General features: G+C 46.8%; 1 protein-coding gene and 1 long non-coding RNA gene across 3 annotated transcripts in view; one reads left to right on the top strand and one right to left on the bottom strand.

Moving 5' to 3' along the window:
• MAN1C1 (mannosidase alpha class 1C member 1) overlaps positions 1 to 10,293 on the top strand; it is a 71,606-nt gene extending 61,313 nt beyond the window's left edge. For both annotated transcript variants that reach the window (XM_059729521.1, XM_059729522.1), the window contains exons 8-12: positions 3,620 to 3,735; positions 3,892 to 4,111; positions 6,897 to 7,069; positions 8,947 to 9,062; positions 9,489 to 10,293. In XM_059729521.1, the coding sequence (XP_059585504.1) occupies positions 3,620 to 3,735; positions 3,892 to 4,111; positions 6,897 to 7,069; positions 8,947 to 9,062; positions 9,489 to 9,612 (749 nt within the window). In that variant the 3' untranslated portion in view covers positions 9,613 to 10,293. The remainder of the gene's footprint in view (positions 1 to 3,619; positions 3,736 to 3,891; positions 4,112 to 6,896; positions 7,070 to 8,946; positions 9,063 to 9,488) is intronic.
• LOC132251113 (uncharacterized) lies at positions 10,110 to 16,468 on the bottom strand. Its single transcript, XR_009462915.1, has 2 exons — positions 14,278 to 16,468; positions 10,110 to 11,060 (listed from the first exon to the last, which is right to left on the bottom strand). It is a non-coding gene; the product is annotated as an uncharacterized LOC132251113 (long non-coding RNA).
• Positions 16,469 to 21,323: the final 4,855 nt, after the last annotated feature.

The raw sequence follows: 21,323 nt of genomic DNA, 5'->3' as shown, positions 1-21,323 counted from the left end.
TATCAGCAGCCAACTAAAGCACTCGCTAATGCTGATCAAGGATTTCATCATACATGGTGATTAGATAAACATAACCCAATTCAGAGAATGCAGTATAATCATCTTTCACAGCAGCCTTATTTCCAGCTGCCTATCTTACCTCCAGAAGGTGTCGAGCCTGTCGTGTTCAGGGAAGGATTATGCTGCACGATTCATTGCACAGATATTAAAAATCAGCATATCTCTGAAAGCCTCATCCTGCATTCCTTGTGTATCACGTGTTCCCATTAGCTTCCCTGGGATTTGCAGGCAACATGCTGAAGCCTGGAGAGATTTGTTTGCCGTGCATTAATGCAGCCAGTAAGGGACCATCTGGGGGAGCAGTGAAGAAGTGAAATCTGGGGTCCTCCTGGGAAAACAGCCCAAGAACCAGTAGGAACAAAGGAAACTTGTTTCCCAGCCCAGTCACTCACATGCATCTAATGCACCCATCACCATGGCATCTGCTGCTGGAGCTTCCTCCTAATGCAGAGAGTGCAATGTGGGCTTGTGCTTGGGGGTCTTCTGCGTCACTGTTAGGACCACAACCACAGCTAGGTGGAAGGGACCAGTATTTAAGCAGATAGGCCTGCAGCATAGAAGAGGGAAGGACATCTAGTAAACGGGGCATAGGAATGATGGGAACAATAGGAGTGACGTAGCCAGATGAGAACCTCTCCTATTCCTGCCTCTTCCTGCGCCACGCAACTGCTTCAGTCTCCAGAGAGGAGCTGCAGGATCTATTTTTGCTGCCCAAGGGCAAAATGTTGCTCTCTGGTCCGAACGTCAGGTCTTGACTCTGGCTTCTCCCCACATGTCCAGCCTATCGCCGGTAGAATTTTATCATAGGCATTTCTGCCCTCTCTGTTTTCTTTTCTAAAGGGAAGTTTAGGAGAAACTGTTTTTAATCCAGCCACGTCGGTGCATTCAAATTTGTCCCCGTTAAGCAGCCATCCCATTTAAGCAAAGTTCATTGCATTCATTACATCGCACCCTTGTTTCATGTGTCTTCCGTGCTCGGCTCGCACTCCTGGATCACTCACGACCTTTTTAACCACCGTATTAGCAGTAATAATTATAATTGACAGGGCAGTTGCGTGGCTGCTGTTGGATGAGACAGCGCTAGCTCTGAGCAATCCCTGACCTTTAACTGCTGTCTCAACACCTCTAATGGTAATTGACAGGGCTCGGGTTGAAAATCTTCCCAACAAGGTGTCATGGGTGATTATAGTTGTCCCATTACACTAAAACTCTGCTTCAGCTCAGTGAGGGGAAAAATATCTGTTCTCCACGTCCCATTAATAGGCCTTCCAGACTCTCCACAGCCCCTTTTAGTGGCTTCACCTGTCCATCCCTATTTGTATGGGCACAGTTTCTGCAACATGTCCTGTTTTGAAAACTTGATTTTGCCTCCTCAGGCTATGTCTTTCTCTAAGTTAATTTTCTTTAAGTTATTGCCACTTGGCATCAGTGCTGCCCTTTTGTCTGGGAAGTTGTACTAATCCTGTCGGCATTGATGCGCAGAGGAGAAAAGGCACTGTGACTCTGACCTGCAGATCTATCCTTCCAGTCACTGTTAACAATCCTCTTCCAAAAGGGCAGTGTTCACAGTCTTCTAATTGCAAGTGATGAATTCGAGTGGGTTATACATCCCGCTTGGAATTCAGCGTTGATCAGTTTTGGCCACCGTTTCAGCATGACTTTCACCGTTCCTTCCTTTATAAATCCATTCATTTAACTCACTCCTTTATAAATCCATTCATTTAACTCACTCCTTTATAAATCCATTCATTTAACTCATTTTAGCCAACCCACTCAAATCACTGTGGTACCTAGCCGTCTTCAAACTGATTAATAATTGTTCCTGTGCGTTTGGCTTGGACAGAGTTTACATCACAGAACTAAAGAAAAACACGCCAACAAATTGAGGCCTCATCAGGGCATCTCCTGGGCGGAGTAGCATGTTGGCTAGCTCTGTGGTTTGAACCTGGTTTCCAGGGAAGCAACAGACTGATCAGCTTCTGCTGGACGGAGTCAGCTGAGTAGACTTTGGCTGCTGCCTGCCACAGAGACTTCTCCAGAGGCACCAGCCTTTCATGTTGTTTCTCGTCATTGAAGCCAGTTGCAGGAAGCCAGTTTTCTTGGAATCTTTGTGCTCTTTTGAAAATGGTTAGAACAAATCATCACACCTCCAGAGAGGGCAGGAGTTGCTCTCCTTTTGAACAGACGCACTTTCCTTTTGAAAACGAGTGCACCATCCTGTGCTGAAATTCAGGGCTTATTTGCATGGAGGCAGATTCTGGCAACACCTGTAGTGTGCGGAGAACAATTGCGTATCAGCATTCCCGCTTTGGCGTTTTCGTAGGATCTCCCACCTCCCGGTTAAAGGCAGCCTGTGTTTGTACAGTATTCTGTCCTCTTTGCCAAATCTGTGTTTCTAATCTCCATTATTTTGCCATGGATTATTCTGTACACCGTTGGACATAATTTATGAGAGCTGTTTGCTCTCTGGGTCAGCAAAATGCCTGGTTCTTCATCTTTCTTCTTGGTAGGATTTATTCAGAATACGCCTCAGGACTTTATGTACGCACAAGGAAAAAGGAGAAAAGAACCAGGATAGCTATTCTGAAGAAACCTGCTCTAATTGCCTGCATTTAAATTTAACACATGCTGACACCTGGGTGGATAGCCAGGGTAGATGACTACAGTTCAGTCTCCAGTTAAATGGTGATGGAAAGGCAATTTGTCCCTCTCATTTGACATGTGAGTGAGTTCTGGGTTGTTCCAAAGAATTAGGGTCCTCCTCCTTACCCCCAGTGCACTTTAAAGATGTAAATCTGTCCAGCAGGTTCCCATTTAGAGTCCTCTAGGCCAAAAAGCTCCTACCGTCCTACCTATTTCCTGGAGTGATTAGTTAGCATTCTCCTTCTAGGTAAGGTCAAAACACTGTGTACTCTGAACAGATAGCCTTGAAAATCTGATTGCTTCAGAAGGCAATATTCCTTGCGCACTCCCACACTAAGCTTTGTCATTTTAATACGTAAGCAACCCAGGGCCTCCGCATGAGCTCAGTGTGCTACCCCATGTGGGGAATATAAATCACAAGACCTGCCTGCCCCCATGAGCTGTTCTGCCAAATCCTCCTTTTCCTGCTGTGATACTTAACCAATTCTTGTCCTTTTTCCATTTGTTGCAAGCTTGGGGGCAAAAGAAGGGGCTCTTTTCCAGTGGACTCATAGCTGCAGATCAGTCAGTTCTTCCCACTGCTCTGAGTTTCTTAATCTAGGGTACATCATGGTTATCTTATAAACAGGGATTTAGGAGACCATGTACATGATTTGCAAAGTAAAAGCCCCAAATTAAACTGAGTGCAACTGGCACTTTGTAATAAAAAAGTATTTTTTTCTTATGATTCCACTTTCCTCCTCAGTATTTTTTCTTACTGCTAACAACCAACAGCATACTGAGAAGGCAGCAGAGAGACTTGAGTGATGCTAATAAATAAGGGTGTAATTGCTCTGTTTTGTAAAGGGGCTGCAAATTGCAGATTTTATCCAAAATAGTTGTGCAGCAATTTCTCCCTGGCTTTTCCCACTCACAGACCATGTCTCCATTGGGGGACTCGGGGACAGCTTTTACGAATATCTGATCAAGTCCTGGTTGATGTCGGATAAGAGAGATGCCGAAGCTAAAAAGATGTACAATGATGCGCTAGAGGTAAGGAACACGTTTGATTTGCTTCTGTGTTAATGAACAACTGCTTTGCCCGTAGCAGTGTTACAGTCCAAGGTTTACTTATTTGCTGTGTTGGTTTTTCCCCTTCCTGCAAAATTATTTTGAGCAAGTGAGCGTATCGATTTTCATATTTTGTAGGCAATAGAAAAGCACTTGGTAAAAAAATCTGCCGGAGGATTAACCTACATTGCAGAGTGGCGAGGTGGCATCTTGGATCACAAAATGGGCCACTTGGCTTGCTTTTCTGGTGGCATGATAGCCCTTGGAGCAGAACATGCAGGAGGAGAGCAAAAGCAACAGTATATGGATCTAGCTGCAGAGATAACTCACACTTGTCATGAATCTTATTCACGGTCAGGTAAGCAGTGCGGACTGAGGGGAAAACCTACGTATAAGACACTGTGGTGGGTTGTGGATTTACAGCCTTGAGAGGACAATCTCATATGCCAGAGGATCACCGTAATTTATTTGTGTTTCTGCGGCACTTTCAATCCAGCTAATAAGGCCTCTCAGCTTTCATTTGTCCTCCAATCTCCTTTATAGGAGAAGCTGGTACAGGTATCCCCATTTGGCAGAGAGGGAAACTGAAGCACAGAGAGATTTAGTGCTTTACCCCGTGTTTGGCAGAGCTAGGAATTGAACCCAAGTCTAAATCACAGTCATTTGTTCAGATATCAAGACTGTCCTTTCTCATTTATCAAGGGACAGTCTGAGCTCCTGGGTGTCACATCACCACTTCAGGAAGAAATGAAGAAAAGGTCTAATCTGACCTTAACTTCTCCCAAGGCGTGAATCTGGGTCCAGCTAAGAGTTATGGGCTCTGTAGAATGTTAAAAACCTGTCACTGAATTCCTTGTTCCTCCTTAAAACGAACCAGAAGCAAAACCAGAAAGCTTCTGAGAAGGCAAGATGCATCTCTTCATGCTTTCTCAAGTCCAGAGAAACCATTGCATCTGCACAATGTTCTTTGCTCTCAAAGCATTTTGAATATTTTCTTTCAAGTATGCTATGACAGCAATGCTGAGACAGGAGAGGCAGTCCATACTAACAAGGAGTCCGTAGCCACCCCTCAGCAAGCCCTGGTTCAAGCCAGAAGTGGTTAGTGAGGAGAGCCTAACCCGCTATGATCATACAGCTGAAAAGATCTTGCAGAGAAGCAGTGCGTTGCCATAAGTGCAGTCTCAGTTTGGCTGCCACTCTTCCTTTCTTTGTAGGTGCTCCTGCAGCACACCTGTCTGCACAGTACGTAGCTGTAGGTGGCTCTGTCTCTGGAAGTCTGGCCTGCTAGACTTCCATCTTTGCTGGACTGTTCCTTACAGGTCTGGCTGCACGAGTGGTTGCTGCCAGGGTGTGTCCCTAGTATGTCAGCTGCTCGGTGCGGGGAGGCAAGCTGCGTAGCACCTGCTGTGGGGTAAGAGCATGCACGCAGGCAGGTACCGTGAAGTGACTGAACTGCTGTGGGTTCACACACCAGCCTCTGTGTGGGGCATGCAGCGAGTCAGGAAGGGAGCAGGTAGCACAGCAGCAGATAGGGCGAGAAGCAGACAGCATAGCAGTGCACTGGGCAGTGGAAAGGGATCAGAGTGGCACTCAGGGAGGGTGCGAAGCTAATTTATGCCACGGCTGGCCCCCACCGCCCTAGCTTTTCTCATGGTAACTTGTTCATAGAGCCACCCCCTATCATACTTTGGTGTCTTACTAGTATCTGTGTACCTGTACTGATGAGCTGCATCTAGTTAATTTACCTACAGCAGAGTGAATCACCGTCAAGGCAGATTGAAATAAGACTTCCAAACCCATTTTTCTCCCCTAGGGCTTCCAGAAGTGAAACTAGCCAGCTGAACTAGCAGCCCTCTGGCTGTGACTGCCTGGAGGCAATTTTCACCTTCAGCAGTACCCACCAGCATAGAAAGGACAGCACTAAGCCTTCCGTTACCAGCTGTAGCGCTGTCACATCAGCCAGCTCATTATATTTCAGACAACAGCAAACAGGGCAAGTTTGTGCCCTAAACATCCCTCGATTCTCATTCGTGCAGCAGGGCCCAGGCAGGACAAACTGTGCATGGAGAAAACCATAACGGATCCCTGAAGCATGGCCTCGTGGTCAGAGCACAGGAACACAGGCCACCAACCCGAGTTCTGTTCCCAGCCGATCCCGACTTCATGCGACTCTCCAGTAATCCAGATGCTTCTGTTTTCCTTATGTGTAAAAGAGAAGGACTGCGGGGAATGTCTGTTAACGTTCACAGAGTGTTTTGAGACCCTCATGGAGAAGGCGTGCAAGGATCATGTCATTTTATTTAATTATTAGGAACTGTAGTTTAAATCAAGCAAATCCACCCAGATTCTGTGGTGGTCTCCAGTTGAAAAACCAAGTCTGTGTACTGGAGGGGAAAGAGCATCAGATACAGTCTCCATAAACTCCTGGCCACCCTTTTTCAAAAGGTCCCTTGTGCATTTGCGGCAGTAATGGTCCAGCTGCTGGGACCCTTTGTCAGTGAGGCCGATAAACTCCCATAACACAAATATTTCCTTGACTGCAGAATCAGCAGAACCTTTTCTGGGGCTCTGCTGTAAGAGCTGCCTTGCTGATCCTTCTCGTCCAGGGCCTGGTCCTTAGAGCTGTGTCATCCGCTGTTCGACTCCTGTGGATTTCAATGTAAAATGTGGGTGCTTGTCATCACCTCCAGGATCAGGCCTTAATGCTGTGTGGGAGAAGTCTCTGTAGGGCATGTTAGGAGTCTTGGGACCAAAATACAGCCTGGCCAGGACCATGGACTTCAATGAAAGTTGTACTTACTTGCATCAAGGTGGACTGTAATGCACAATCTTTGATGTAGTATGGGCCACATCAACAACTATTCTCAGAAGTACCTTAAGTTTTTGTAGCTGTTATCCAAACCTTTCACCAGAACTGAGAGAGCAGAATTTAGAGCAGGCCTAGCCAAGTGTCTTGTTTTTGCCAATGGAATTGACTGAGGAGTTTATACTGGGTTTGACTTGAACTTTTGTTGTGGTTGATGCGCTGCATCTCACTGTTAGATCCCACTGGAAGCTATGGCTCTATCAAAGCCCTTTCAAACCCTGTCCTCTCCTTTGATGAATTTTAAATCACGATTATTGTGTGTTCTCATTTCATTTAGATACCAAACTTGGCCCCGAAGCGTTTCGCTTTGATTCTGGAACCGAAGCCACAGCCACCAGACTCAGCGAGCGCTATTATATTCTACGCCCGGAAGTGGTAGAAAGCTACCTGTACATGTGGAGACTGACGCATGATCCAAAATACAGACAGTGGGGGTGGGAAGTTGTGCAGGTATGACCGCAAAACATACAGTATTAACCATTACAGACTGCAGGGTTCTTATGAAAGGTTTTCCCCTTGGACAGGAAAAGAATAAAAGGGACTTGCATTGCACTGCTCACCAGCATGTATTAGCAACCCTACAAGATACAATGATCAACCTCATTGATTCTCATCTCTTTGCTGGTCAGTGAAAGAATGTTTCCTATTCCTGTCTAGGCTTTGCCTGAGATAAATAAATTTGGGAGGCTTGGAGGAAAAATGCCCCAGATTAGTAACAGTATTAAGTAGAGATGCACCAATATATTGGTCCCATATCGGATCGGCACCAATGTAAGGAAAATTGACAATATCAACAGTCGGCTTTTTTTGGCTGATAAATGCCTCGTGCATGTGTGCAGCTGCAGTGCAGTATGCAGACTGCCAGTACAGCCTGGCAGCAGGGAGAGCAGCCGGGTCTGGATGGTAAGTTTGTTGTGGAGGAAGGGGTATGAGGAGGGCAGATTGAAGCCCCTGTGGTGAGGGAGGGAGGGAGTGAGGCTAGGGCAGGCGCTACACAGTCCAGTCGGGGCAGGGCATAGGACGGAGCTGTATGTGGTTCATCTGGGGGGTGTAGGGAGGTGGGGGTGTTGCATGCACCCCGGGAGGGCATGGGAGGGGGCAGGAGGGCTGCAGCAAATTTTGGGGTGGCTGCAGCCCCCCCTCCTCCCCAGTAGCCCCTCTCCCAGCACCGCCAGCGCCCGCCCCCAGCGCAGCCTGGCCCAGCCCTCTGCCGGGAAAAGCTCAGCGCTGCCCCGTCTCAAACCCACAGTGGCAACCTGCCCTGCCCTGCATGCAGATCCAGGGGTGCTTGCAGCAGCAGGAGCTCCCCCCACCCCTGCGTCCCCTGGACAAGCCGCTTGTGGCGCCATCCATCCCCCTGTGCAGCCCCAGCCCCACTCCCTCCCTCTCTCACCGCAGGGGTCTCGATCTGTTCCCCATACTCCTTCCCTCCCCAGAGAAGTAAGCCACACTTCCAAAACGTGTAGATTGCTTGAATCCACAGGTTCATATTTATCAGCCTTCAGCCTATAAAGGTAGATCTGTGAGCTTTCTATGACATGTTTGAGTGAGATAAGGTCTTGCTTGTGCTGTGTGGACACAAGCTGCACCCCCCCCCCCCCCCCCATAGGAGACTTTCCAGCCAGCATGGCCCCCCACCTAGCTCTGTTGTCTTGTGATGGCCAGTTGGCTGCTGGTGCATACCATATAGAGCATTTATACACCTAGATTTGTCTGCTTCCACGCTTCGGATTAATCAAGTTTGCTCCGCATGCGAGCTGAGGTGCCCGGTGCTGCTTCGCATGTATTGGTTTAAATGGTGAAATGCGTGTGGGTGCTGAGAAAATGGCGGTGGTGCGCTTTTGAACTAAAACACCTTTGATGTGTTTTAATTCAAAAGTGTGCTCCCACCATTTTCTCACTGCTAACATGCATTTTGCTATTTATACAAATGCATGCACCTCGGCGCTGGGCACTTTTAAAAGCTCCTGGCACTGCAGCACAAACGTGCACAAATACCCATAGAGATAGCATTTCGGTGGCCACGCTATCAGTCGCAAGTGTCTTCAGAAGATACTCTATAAACATAAAGAGTTACTACTTGAGATCTATTGCTGAATCATGAGTAACACCAAGGTCAATCAATCAACGAGTTTACGTAGTTTACATTGCTCTAGCTATTTCATTAGATCTAGCATTTTCCTGGAGTCCTGGGTAATAATCAGTGAGAGAGAAGCTGCTTTAAAAACTGAATCTGATTTGTAAACCTGACTTGTAACACAACTGATGATGATTAATGGGTTACTCCATGCTGCCATGTGTTGCTGAGATTTAGTTTCCTTCCTCAGGCACTAGAAAAACACTGTAGAGTAGAAGCCGGTTACTCTGGTATCCGAGACGTGTATACCACCACCCCAACCCACGACAACATGCAACAGAGCTTTTTCCTGGCAGAGACATTGAAGTAAGTCTAATATCATAGAAATCTTTCAGAATAGCATTTTTCTTGGGGCATGAAGGCCATTGTTCAGCTTTATGCAAAATACAGTATAATTTCATCTTAAAAAGCATTTGATTACCTGCTGTGCAGATTGTGGAAGATTGTGAGAGCGTTCATGCGGCATCTGCCAAACCACCGCAGAAGGGGGAGGGAATGTGACTGGGATACCTTTTTGCAGTTTCCCAGGCACAGGGCAGTACATTTTAGCTGTACATTGGATTTAATAGCAGTCGTTGTCAGATCCTCACCATATAGCTCTAGTAATAATGAGCTATCCCTATTTACTCCATCTGAGGATCGGGCCTTGCGTGTTCACTGGGAACCCCATTAGAGCTTTTCTGTAATCGACTCTTTCTCTGCCTTTTCTCTCTTCCCACCATGGGGCTCCAGGTACCTCTATCTTCTGTTCTGTGAAGATGATGTGCTATCTCTGGAAGACTGGGTATTCAACACGGAAGCCCACCCACTGCCAGTGAACCACACGAACTTTAAAGCTAAAGCAAGTGTGCACTAGTGAAGCCATTGCCCGAGCTCCCTGCCTCCGCAGCAGTCTACGGGTCATTGCGTTTCCTTGCCATTAAAGGAATTAGCGGCGTTCCTAAAATGGGATTTTGGGGCACTAGTCCAATTGCGGACAGTATTATAGTGGGAAGAATCAACCGTGACATAAGCACCTTCTTTTCCTCTATGAGGAGCTCTATTAGCCTGATAACGAGATGTCGATTCTGGGCCATGTTGCACACAGATCATAGACATTCCTTTATACAGAGAATTTATAAGAAATCCACTGACTTTGCTTTCTAGTGGCCAAAGGATTGGAAGTTTGCCATAAAACAGAGGTTTCCCCTTTGTCCTTCCTTTCATTTTTTTTTTTTTAATTTTTTTTGCCTTTTATATACTGTTGGATTTTATCACATTTCTAATTACACTTTTCAAATACTGTGCTTTTTAAGTGGCGTCAACCGTGTAACTAAGTCAGAAGTTGTCTGCAAAATTCTTGACCCAAACGTATTTTTATATATTTTTTCTGTGCTCTTAAAACACATTTACCACACATTGCATCACATGTAACTTTCCTTTGTGTTTGTGTTTTTTCTACTTTAATTTGACCCTAAATGTTATGAGTCACTTGTAATAATTTCACTGCTGTAATAGTCAAATCTGTGAAATAGAATAAAAAGGTCTTGTAAAATAAGTAGCATCGCAGGTTGATCCTCCATCAGCAGCTATCCGTGCCTGTCAGAGACTTGCCACATTATTCTTGGAATGACTCGCTGATGTGGCTGGGTTGATTTCAAGAATTATTTACAGTAAATGTTGAGCGCAAGAATAATCTGTCAACTCTCTAACCAGTGACGTCAATCTGCACCCGTTCTCCAAACCTGCACCTTCGCGTTGACCTCTGCGGTAGCAAGAACTCTGCAAATTGTCTCACTTCCACACACAAACATCCCGATCCACATAGACTCCTCTGGGATGAACTACAAGGCAAAGGAATCGCTGAGCTGGGTTCTCCTGTCCTTTCTTGCAATGACTAGCAACCACGTATCCCAGCACCTTACAGTGAGATGATTCATCCCAGTCATGAGCACATCCAGGTTCTGGAGGTGGAGCCCACAGGTAATGCTGGGCTTCAGAGCAACGTGGGGTGCTCTAGGCCTGATCCTGAAGGGGCCGAGAGCCCGTATCTTCCACTGGGGAGGCATCAGAGGTGAACAGCACCTGTGCCTCATTGAAACATGCTCACTCACACCTGGCTGAGCCTCCAGCCTTCCCTTGTCCCTCTTGAGAATGTTTTCCTTCCCAAAGCCTTTCCCTCTTTCTTCCCAAGCCTTTCACCTCATTGCTTTAGATCCATCGGAAGCATCAGGACCCTCTGCAGTGGTTGCATTTCTCTCTGCTCCAGTGAAATGCTGCTTAGTTTATTCAGCGACTTGGGAATGGAAAGTCACTTCAAGCAAGCTGTGAAAACACAAATGGGCTTTTCAGTTCATGTCTGTCTAATTCCCTGAGAGGGGAAGAAGCTTGTCATAGTGGGGCTTAACTTTTTCCCAGGGATAAAGATACTGGATGGTAAGCGTCGCCTGGAGGGATGGTTTTTGGTAAATAAAGAGTCCTGGGTGGGAGGTATTTTATCCAACGGATTTTGATACTGGGAAGTAAGCTTAGCCCTGAGTGTTTTCAGAGTGGATTAGAGAAATTTTGTAAGTAAAAAATGTCCTGCTCGTAGCATAGCCAGCCCCTTGGCCCGGTGAAGTTGTGAAAAAGAAGGCAGGCGGCATCTTCCAGCTCCCTCTGAAAAATGGGTTCGTGGCTTTACGCCAGAATGACGTGCTTGTTCTTGCTTCTGCACAAATGTTCAGATGCTGCAGTGAACTGAGTGGGATTTGTAGTATCAAAAATACTTTTGGATAAGGGATTTTTCTTCCCAGCAGTTCTATGCTTGCCTCAGACATAGTGATTTTTATTTGTGCATGTAAATGTGTAATTCAGGTGTGGGACTTGTTGTCACAAGATGTGGTGGAAGCTGGCAGCCAGGTTCAAATAGGGGTTGGGCAAATTCTTGGAGGAAACAGGTATCGGTAGCTATTGAGCGCAGAGCGAGGGGCACGACCTCTGAATCAGAACTTCCTAGATCCTAAATGCCAGAGATTGCAAGTGGGACAGGAGCGGTGGAAAAAGCCCTGGTCAGACCCTCTTCCCTCTCCCTTTCAGCATCCGCTCTCTGCCGCTGTGACAGAGGAGCCTGGACAGGATGGACCGAGGGTCTGACCCAGTCAATGCAGCTCCTATGTTCTAAATGTGAAGCTTCTAGATGAGTGGATACGTTGACTTGCCAACACACTGCTACAACTGCTTGAGACCTGCCACGCCAAAAGGATTCGTTGCAAATGGCCATGTATGTTCTGCTGTCTTAGGCCATCCTCTTGCCAGTACACATGCCCGTGTTTAATTTCAGATGTGCAAGTAGTTGGATTGAAGCCACTGGGACTACACACATGAGTAAAGATGAGGGCATGCATCTAGACTGGAAGCTCTTTGGGGTAGGAGCTGTCTTTTTGTTCTGAGTTTACGCAGCACCTAGGGCAACAAAACCCACATCCAGGGTGAGTTCTTAGATGCTACTGCAATATAAGATCATGATGATCTCTGCAGGATCAGGATCTTAGACACCTGGTTCATTCCCCGTGCTTTCCCGGGCCTCATCTGACAGTCGAGTCTTGGGCAAAGCTCCGTGGCTTCAGTGCGGATCTTGCCCAAGCATGACAGCATTTTGTTCCTCTGAGTTAAATGCTGTCAAGCACATTTGTATCCTGCTTTGAGAAGAGAATGTGTTTGTGTATTTTATTGTATGGTTCATGTCCTATTTGTTTTCATCAAGAAAAAGAATTTATTTTACGTAAAGAAAAGCAATAATGCATTTAAATTGCACTTTCAGTTCTAAGTATCCAAAGGAAAGGACCTGGAAAGCTGGATAGCTTTGTCCTGCTTACCTATTTCACCTTGCTGCCAGGGACAAAATTCCCCACCTGAAGTCGGTGGGAGTTTATTACTGACTTCAGTGGAACCAGAGTTTTCACCCACTGACAGTCCCTGGATTTTGACACATCAGGTCAGAAAATGCGATATAACTTGGGTTATCTGACTGTAATAGGGAGTGGGAACAAATCCAGATAACCCAAATCAGTGTTGCATGAATTAATTTTCACCATTGGAAGATACGACCCTCATTTGTATAATTGGAAGTTTTTGATAAATGAGGTTCTGTTAGCTGAAAGTCATCCAGGATGGGATAAATTTAATATCAGTATTGATAAATCATTGCTTGCAGAATGGCTGTCAATTGTTGCCTGGCCTTACAAGGAGATAAGACAAAACCATTCAAAAAATAAATGTATCTTCTTATAACCTGCACTTCATTTTTAAAGCTTTATTAAATTCCCTTGGAAGGCTTTCAGCAGAATTGCTTATTGAATTCCAGATCCTGGCAGTTGTAATATTTTCCCCATGTATATTTTTGATCTGCTCTGTTCGTGTGATTTGTTTTTTTCAGGCCTGACAGATTGGGGTTTTGCCCCCAGTGGTAACTGTTCTTAAGTTTCAGATGTTACATATGGTTGGCATTGGATCTGTGACTTAATTCTCTAGAGTTCCCTGAAAAATGGGCTATGCTGTAATTGGGGAGGGTTTGGTTTTCTGGGGTTTTTTTTTAATAAGATGCCTGCATAGCTCATACTGTAAATATTTCTTGTTACATGAATCATAGGAATCGGTGAAGTAAAAGCCCCATGGAAAGCTATCTGCTCTGCATCTCTGTCAGGTTTGTTTTCCACTGAACATTTAAGTCCAAGAATTTCAGGGGAGCCTAGGGGAGTAAGGCACCCACACGCCCATTACAATTCAGTAGGAATCAAGTGCCTGCCTTTTCTTGGCTGATCTGCTTTTAAATGTCCTAAGCCATGAGACTCTTATTTTTTCCTTTGGGACACTACTCTACAGACTTACAGCCCTTACTATCAGGAACTTCCCAGAAGTTTAAGCTAAATCACTCTTTTCTGAATTGCATACGGGCCACTTGTTCTCTAGCCTAAGACCTCGACCTTAAACATGTCTTCTCCTGACATTATTTGGGGTTTGCATTCTTCACATATTTGTAGACAGATTTTTTCCTCTATGCATTAGGTGAACTATAGGTAGCCATTGCCTCTAGACAGGTGATTCTCAACCAGACTACTGCTGCACACCAGGTGTCGTGAGATCCTTTCAAGGGTGCTGCGGAGTGCCGCAACGCAAGCACCATCAGGTATGCAAACACCTACACTGGAGAGATAACCCCAGGGATTTCAGGTAGGAACCCAGAGTGTCAAGAAAACTGCCTGGGTGTGGTCTTCTTGAGTTCTTTGCACCGGAGGAATTGCTCCCTTGTTTTTCTATAGTCAAAAAATGAATGCAAGCCAAGAGCTGGCATTTTCCAAGGGCTGCCTTGAGCCTAACCACTGCACTAAGCCCTTACTGAGAAAAGCACTTAAGCACTATTTAACTTGAAGTATGCAATAGTCTCATGGAAGTGAATAGGGTTACTCACCTGCTTATAGCTGAGCGGTTGCACAAACACCTAGCTACCTTGGGATCTGAATGTCGCAGCAATCAGTCCCTCCAACCCACCAGTGATATTTACCTGCATTTTGCCGAGCTCCCTCGTATTTGTGCTGCTGTTCCCGGTGATGACATTCTCAGAACGCAAGTCAAGATCACTTCCATGATGAATAAATCATGGTTATTACAGCACCGCCCTGAAACCAGCCAAGATTGGAGCCCCCCTGTTTTAGGAAAACAGAATAGGCATTGCTCCAAAGAGCTTCAAGTCTAAGGCAGTCTAATGAGCCTTTTTTTCTCAACAAGATCGGTTCCATTGCAGTCTTTGCCAGCAGGAACAGTTGATTTGTGTTTGAGGGTTCAGAAAATAGCCTTACATTTCTCAGTGCTCGTTCTTTTGTAAGGTCCTTATCCATTTCCTGTTGATCTCAGCTTCTTATTTTTCTTAAGGAAGGATTTTTTCAAAATGCATCATCCTTTTTTGAGTTGCACTTCTTTTCACCCCCTCCCCTCAACATGTAGTCATGTTAACGACTTCCCCAAAACAGAACAATAAACGTCCTATTCCTTCACCTTGGCCCCTAGGGCTGTTCATTTGTGCTGTTTTCTGGCTGCTGCTGCTGCTCCTTTTCCAGTAACTGCAGCGAGGATTTTCTTACCTCATTCTTTGAAAGCTCCCAAGTGAAACCACGTTGGCCACCCGTGTTCCTGGCATTGTTCAAGATGAGGATTGTGCCTTTGCCTTGCTTGAAACTTCCCTGCTTTGTGGGTCTGATCCTTTCTGCCACTTCCACTCTTCATGTATGCACATCAGGTTTTAATACTGCTTACTATAATACTGTGTTCACTTACGGTGAGAGCTGAACCCTACTGGAAATCAATGGGCATCTGCCCATTGACTTCGGTAGTGTCAGGATCCCTCCCTTCATTTCTTTCTTCCCCCAAAATGCGACATCCTGGCCTCCAGCTGTGCTTGGACCCCCCTGAACTGGGCCCATTCCTTACTCTGGACATATCAGAGCCTGTCAGTGCAGGCACCGCTTGTTCTTTATTCTCACATTTTCAATCCCTGTCGGCTTGTTGGTCGAAGCTAAATTCAGGATGGCTTCTCTTCTGATTTTAATTTTTTTTTCAGCAGGTTCTACTTGTCGTCTTTCTATCTTCGAATCTCCTTCGTGAAAATTTGGCTGCATTTGTTACACAGCAGATGTCCGGATATTTAAAATTCCTCCCGAGTGCTGTGATCTGGAGTTTCAAGAACTATCGGAGTAGATCCAGGAATTGCTGTGTTCACTCCCCTTTGAGGGGGGCTGGTCCCTAGCAGATGTCTGCTGCTATTTCTCCTTTAATCTTTCCTTCCTCGTGTTCGCGTGCAAAGCATTTGCTCCATTCTGCCTTGCTGAACCGAAGCCGGTGGCGTGGCAGATGTCCGGGCTCCAGGATCATTCTGGATGTGAAGCCCATCCAGTTGGGTCGTATCTGTGTCCACTAGATTGCATGGTTTGTCACCTAATAACACTTCCAGCATGTGTTTGTTCACCAACACTTGAGAGTGTTTATTCTGTTCTGGAGCTCTTCCATCCTGTCCGCGCCCCAGAAGGGCTCGCTGTGTTTTTCAAGTGAAGGAAAAGCTCTTCTCACCCCACTGCTCAATCTTACGAGCCCTTTAAGCCACATCTGTTTAAGTAAAGGTCTTCTAGTTCAAACAGACTAGCACACTCTGCGAATCCAATTACTCAAACCCTCCTACCACTGCAGATACCTCTTGATTTCCAGCATCATAATTCATCCTGTACATCTGTGGTACTCTGGTATCTCCCATATACCTGCATGTTGAAAAGCATCTGCAAGTAAAGAAGGAGGATTGTCCCCATTTTACAGAGAGGGGGACAAACAAGCACAGATTAAAAGTGACATGACCAAGGTCCCATGGGGAATCAGCGGCAGGGGATGGAGCAGAGCCTCGCTCTCTCCCAAGTCACAGTTCCTCAATCAGAAGGCCACACTTCCTCTCCCATTCCTGTTTGGCCCCTGGAGGAAGACATCCTCCTTTCCAGCTCGTTTTCTGTATCCCTGAATATCCTTGATCGCTACAATCTTCCTTTGAGAAGTTCCCGCATGCCGTGTAGCCACTGGGAATTCCTATCACAGCAGGCTCGGTGGCCTCCTTGTATCCTAGCTCTCAGGAGGTAAAGCTCCCCCCGTGCCCTTGAGCTGGGCCACAGGAGCTAAGGTGCTAGTGGCTGGTTATCTTCTCCTCCTTTCCAGCAGAAACGCTCCTTAAGACCTAAAACAGAACAATCAAGCCAGCTTAAGAAATGGCAGAACCTCAAAGCGTTAAATCCCTAACGCTTCCCGCCACCCTCCTAGAGATCAAACACTGCGTTATTAGCCCTGGAGCAGCTGAAGATGCTACTAAATCTTCCCAAGCAGTTGGGGAATTTCAGAGGCAGTGCAAGGTTGCATGAGAGGAGGGACTGAGGACAGTGATTTATGGAGAAAGATTAAAAGAACGAAATGTGTATCGCTTGGCCAAACCCCTGCTAAGGACCGCTGTGGCAGCCGTGTAGAAGAGCCTGGAGGGGATTAAGCCGAGGAAGGAGTGGAACGGCTCGGGGTGGCATGGGGGGGTATAACCAGGAGTAATGAGAGGACATGAACGGCTGGCAGTTGGGGAAACAGATGCTCCAGCTATGAGGCAAAGTTGCTGTTGGATCCTCTCCCAGAGGAGGGCTGGGAGCCCCACCCTGCGCGACTTTTAAAACCAGATGGTTCAAGGAATGTGCAATCCTCTGGCTGCAGCCTGCTGGCCAGCCAGACATGCGTGAGTCATTCCCGTCGCGGACTTTGGAGGCAGCCAGCTCCGGCCCTGATTCAACAGAGCACTTGGTCCCATTGAGACCATCACCTACACTGAAGCTGCTGAAGCTGGACTCTCCAGGACTGTCTCCTTCCCCTGCGCTCCCCATCCATCTGTCTGTATCCGGTTGTTTCTCATTTGGGGCATGGACCTCCCTTTTCTGTGTTTGTGCAGCACCTGGTCTTGGGGTATGATGACTATAGCTCCCAGCCAGCACCGCGGCACTGTTGATTAACAATAATTGGCCTTTGTTTCCTGTTAAGAATTGGTTTTGGTGCTTCACTAAGTAGGGATAGATTTAAGCACGTGCTTAAGTTGCTGACTTATAATAGCAAGCTGAATGCCAGGGGGTAGTTAGTGGTACTCCGCACAGCCAAGCGGCTATGGTGTTTAACCAAGACTACACAGGCCTGGCTTCTCTTCTCAGCTCGGTCGCCAGCCCGCTATACGATGGCGCTTGGCAGAGTTCGATTTGTATTTATTTCAACAGATAATCTCAATGTTTAGTTTTAAGCATTTGTTAAGATTTTTTTTTAACAATTTAAAATTTTCAGGATTGTGTGAAATTAGGAGTGTGGGGAGCAAACAATTTATTAATGCCAGTTGACTATTATTATAGTGTCGTTTAACCACCACCGCAACAAACGTAACGACTGTCGGACTGCGGCCGGCTGAGCGGCGGAGCTGCCGTCCATCCCAGCTCTGCTCACCCGTAGCTCCCTCATCCACTTGGCCAGTTCCTCGTCCTTGGCTCCCGGTCCCCTGGGGTTTCTGGGAGTCGCCGTCCAAACTCCAGCCAGCACGGTTCTGTAGGGCTGCTCTGCCGGTCGTCACGTACCTCTATCAGCACCGCTTTCCTTACGTCTCCTTTCTACCCATTTTGATTAAGGTCAGGAATATTTTTTCATCCGTCTGCGAGTGTGAAACGAAGCCGTCGTTTATCGACATTTACTGATAAAAATCGAGTCCTGCCAAGCCTGTGTATAATTGATAGCAAATCGCATCGTTGCTTTGGTGCCTCAGTTCCCCCTCCCCACACCTGGTGTTTATTTAAATTGGGAGCAGGATCTGTCTTCTCCTACGTATACATAACAGCCAGCGCCACGTGGGGCCTGTGGGCACCGTGCTGGTAGAAATGTGAATAACTGACAGGTCTCATTCAGGAGTCATTGCAAGGAGAGGCCCCGATTCTGCCATCCTTACTCCAGCCGAACGCCCCGCCAGCTGGGGTGAGCGATGGAGGTGGAGAGACCGCTCCTCTTCCGTGAGGCTGGTGGAATCCAGTTTGTGACGTCAGGAGCAGAGGACTTGCTCGTGCACCATTGAAATCCAGGAGAGTTTTGCCCCACTTATCCTGGCGTTGGACTCATCATCATTCACGTTAATTTATGTTGCTCCCTGCCCCCATCCAGTCTTCAACAGGCCTTTGAAATGTCCCAGCTCACGTGCTGATGTGACATCCTCCTGTGCCACGCTTCTGACCCACGTAGGAAAATGGGTTCTTGGTGAGACCATGTTGTCTCCTCAAGAAAAGGCAAACCTCAGGGTGGCAGGTGAGATGGATCCAGCAGTTCTGCTGCACATTCAGTGCTGGCCAGGTACGCGCACACTTCTTTTCCGTCTAAAATTCAGTCTCGAGAGTCTCTGTGGCTGCAGGCTCCCTGAATTAAAGCCACAAAAATGGTGGTAATTAGTTTCTGGAAAATTCGTATACTAGATATACTTAAATTACACTAAACAGCACAAACAAACTGCTTATTAATGGGTATATCTTCAAATTGCTTCATCCTGGAGAGCAAAGAGGAAATAAAGCAAAAATGTGCACATCTCTCCGCTATATATTTTGTTAATCGAGCCCGTTGCAGCAGCAATAAAGACAAGCTCAGCAAATGCAAGTGGCAGGAAACACTGGAGATCGACACTTGGAAGAAAATTTGTGAGCAACGGCACTGGTATTTGTCACCACCCGACCCAAAGTGAAATCCAAAACACTTGCATTTTCATGTGTGATTTATCAGCCAATTATGGGTGTGTGGGAAATCTAAACTATTAGGAATTTCAAGAAGAGGCTTCAAATTAAATTGATTAATACTAAATGGATCCTGTGTGTGCATACATGCATGTGTGCACGTGTACTCGCATATAAGGGTTTCACTGAAGAGCACTGAATCTCTTCAATGTAATTACATTTTGGCCTGATTATATAGGAATTGTGGAAACTTGATTACAATGGAAAATGCATTTAATTAAGATTAATGTTTTGCTCGACGTTCTGTCTATATTTGATTCTCAGGAAATAAAGCTAATATTCATTTTTATAACAAAACAGATGTCAAAATTTCATATTAAAAAAAAATCATAAAAATGCAAAGTGGAGAAAGATGGGCGAGTTTCCATTTGTTAGGAATCCTGTTCATATTCTCGTCACTCTCTTCCTTCCTAATTGTTTTCCACACCCCTTTAGCTTTGCTGGCAGATAGATTTTAGCTTTATAGTAGCATCTGTCATGCTAGAAATGTCCCAGAGCTTTCTTTGGTGCTGCACTGACTCTGCTGCCAAACATAACAACCGTTCTGCTCTCACCCGTAGCTGTCACAGCCGTGGTCGTTAGCACCGCTCCTAAGTAGTCCTAGTTAGCCCAGGAGGAAAACTAAGATGCTTCAGGTTAAGAACGTGCTTAAACCTTTGCAAGATGAGCCTGGCTTTTCAAATGCTTTACAGCAGTGGTTCTCAACCTTGAGAAAGCCCTTGATAGACTCGAGGCCTCCCCTGGAAAATGCCAGCTCTTAATTTTCCACTCGTTTCTTGACTACAGAAAACTAACAGCACTTCTTCTGTTGCACAGAGCTCAGACAGACCCCAGCGGGGCAGGACAGTTTTAACGCTACGATGGATTCCTAGGGGAAATCTCTGGGTTTCTCTTGCGCATGCCTCCTTGCCTGGCACCCTGCAGCACCCTGCGAAGAACAGAAGTGCCAACATTTGACCTTCGCTCCTGTCCTTATTTTGTCCTTTTGTTGTCCCAAGCAATTAGTGATGTGCCCTTAGTGGTCCCCCTCATCAAGGCAGGCAACTGTCGATCCTCTGGATCACGGTGCATGCATAAGAGATCTAGTCAGGTGCCTGATGGAACCACTTGTAGGGAGTCCTGCGAGCATCGCGCCAGGACCTTCAAGACGCACCCCAAGGGAGGGGTGGAGGCTGCCCTGGACCTACCAGCCCCTCTTTAGACCATTGAGACAGAGTCCAAAGGCCAGACCGAGTCCAGATGTGCCGTGCTCCATGCTTGTCGCTTCTGCAGAGGGAGCAGATGAAAACTGCTGCCGACTGCCTAACTCAGCAAGGGCACGTTATAATCAGGGTGATGTCCCTTAGCCTTTCTCCCACAAAGAAGCACCCGCAAGGCAGTGGGAGCTGGAGTTTTAAGCCCTCCTCATCAAGGGGGACTTATAGCTCTACCTGGTGGGCTTTGGCCCACAATCGGGAATGGCACATCCACAGGCCTGTCATGATGATTTCCCCTTGGAGCACTTATTATTAACCTCTGACCCTCGCTCCTGTCCCTGGTACTGCTTTGGTTGTCCCGAGAAATCTCCTGGTGCACTCTTAATAGCCCCGAGTCTGGGGTGATTCTTAGTCCTGAATCAGCAGATGGTGGTTGTTACTTGCTACAAAAGCAGGGAAGTAAAGGGAAGCTGAAGGCCCAGTCTGGATCCTTGCAGGCAGAATTGCTATTTCCCGTGGGCTGTATGCTCTGAAAAGGTCATTATGCTGCACAGGTAGGAGCTGGAGCCCCAGTCTTCATGGATTATCTATCCGCCTGCTGAAATCCTTGGGTTGGGGGCAACGCCGCTGGGGACAAGATGCCACTTGCAGCCAGGAGCTACACACAGGCTGCTGGAGGAACGTAACTGTGGCTCAAGGCGGTGGCATCCTGCCCACGGTGCAGGCCGTGCTGACACCACAAGGCCAAGAGCAAGTAAAACCGGCTGGTAAGAAGAGGTCTGAATTGCAAATATATACCCCTGATGTGGGCAGATCCAGGGGGTGCCTTTGCCCCCCTCTGCCATTTTGGTTCCTGCTCCACCCGCAGTTTAAAACCAACCGCCTGGCAGTGGCAGCGACATTTCTAATCCGGCAGCACCGAGGGAGTCACGGCTTTGCGGCTCATTGTCATCTCCCCCGATCCGTTCTAAACTCTGCAGCCCGCCAGCATTGGGGGCCCTAGATCCAGCTCTCTCTCTCTCTCTCTCTCTCTATATATAAGG

Source organism: Alligator mississippiensis, chromosome 6 (assembly GCF_030867095.1).
Source record: "Alligator mississippiensis isolate rAllMis1 chromosome 6, rAllMis1, whole genome shotgun sequence".
Taxonomy (NCBI): Eukaryota; Metazoa; Chordata; order Crocodylia; family Alligatoridae; genus Alligator; species Alligator mississippiensis.
Note: the sequence above shows the minus strand (reverse complement) of the source record. Positions and strands in the feature narration are given on the sequence as shown.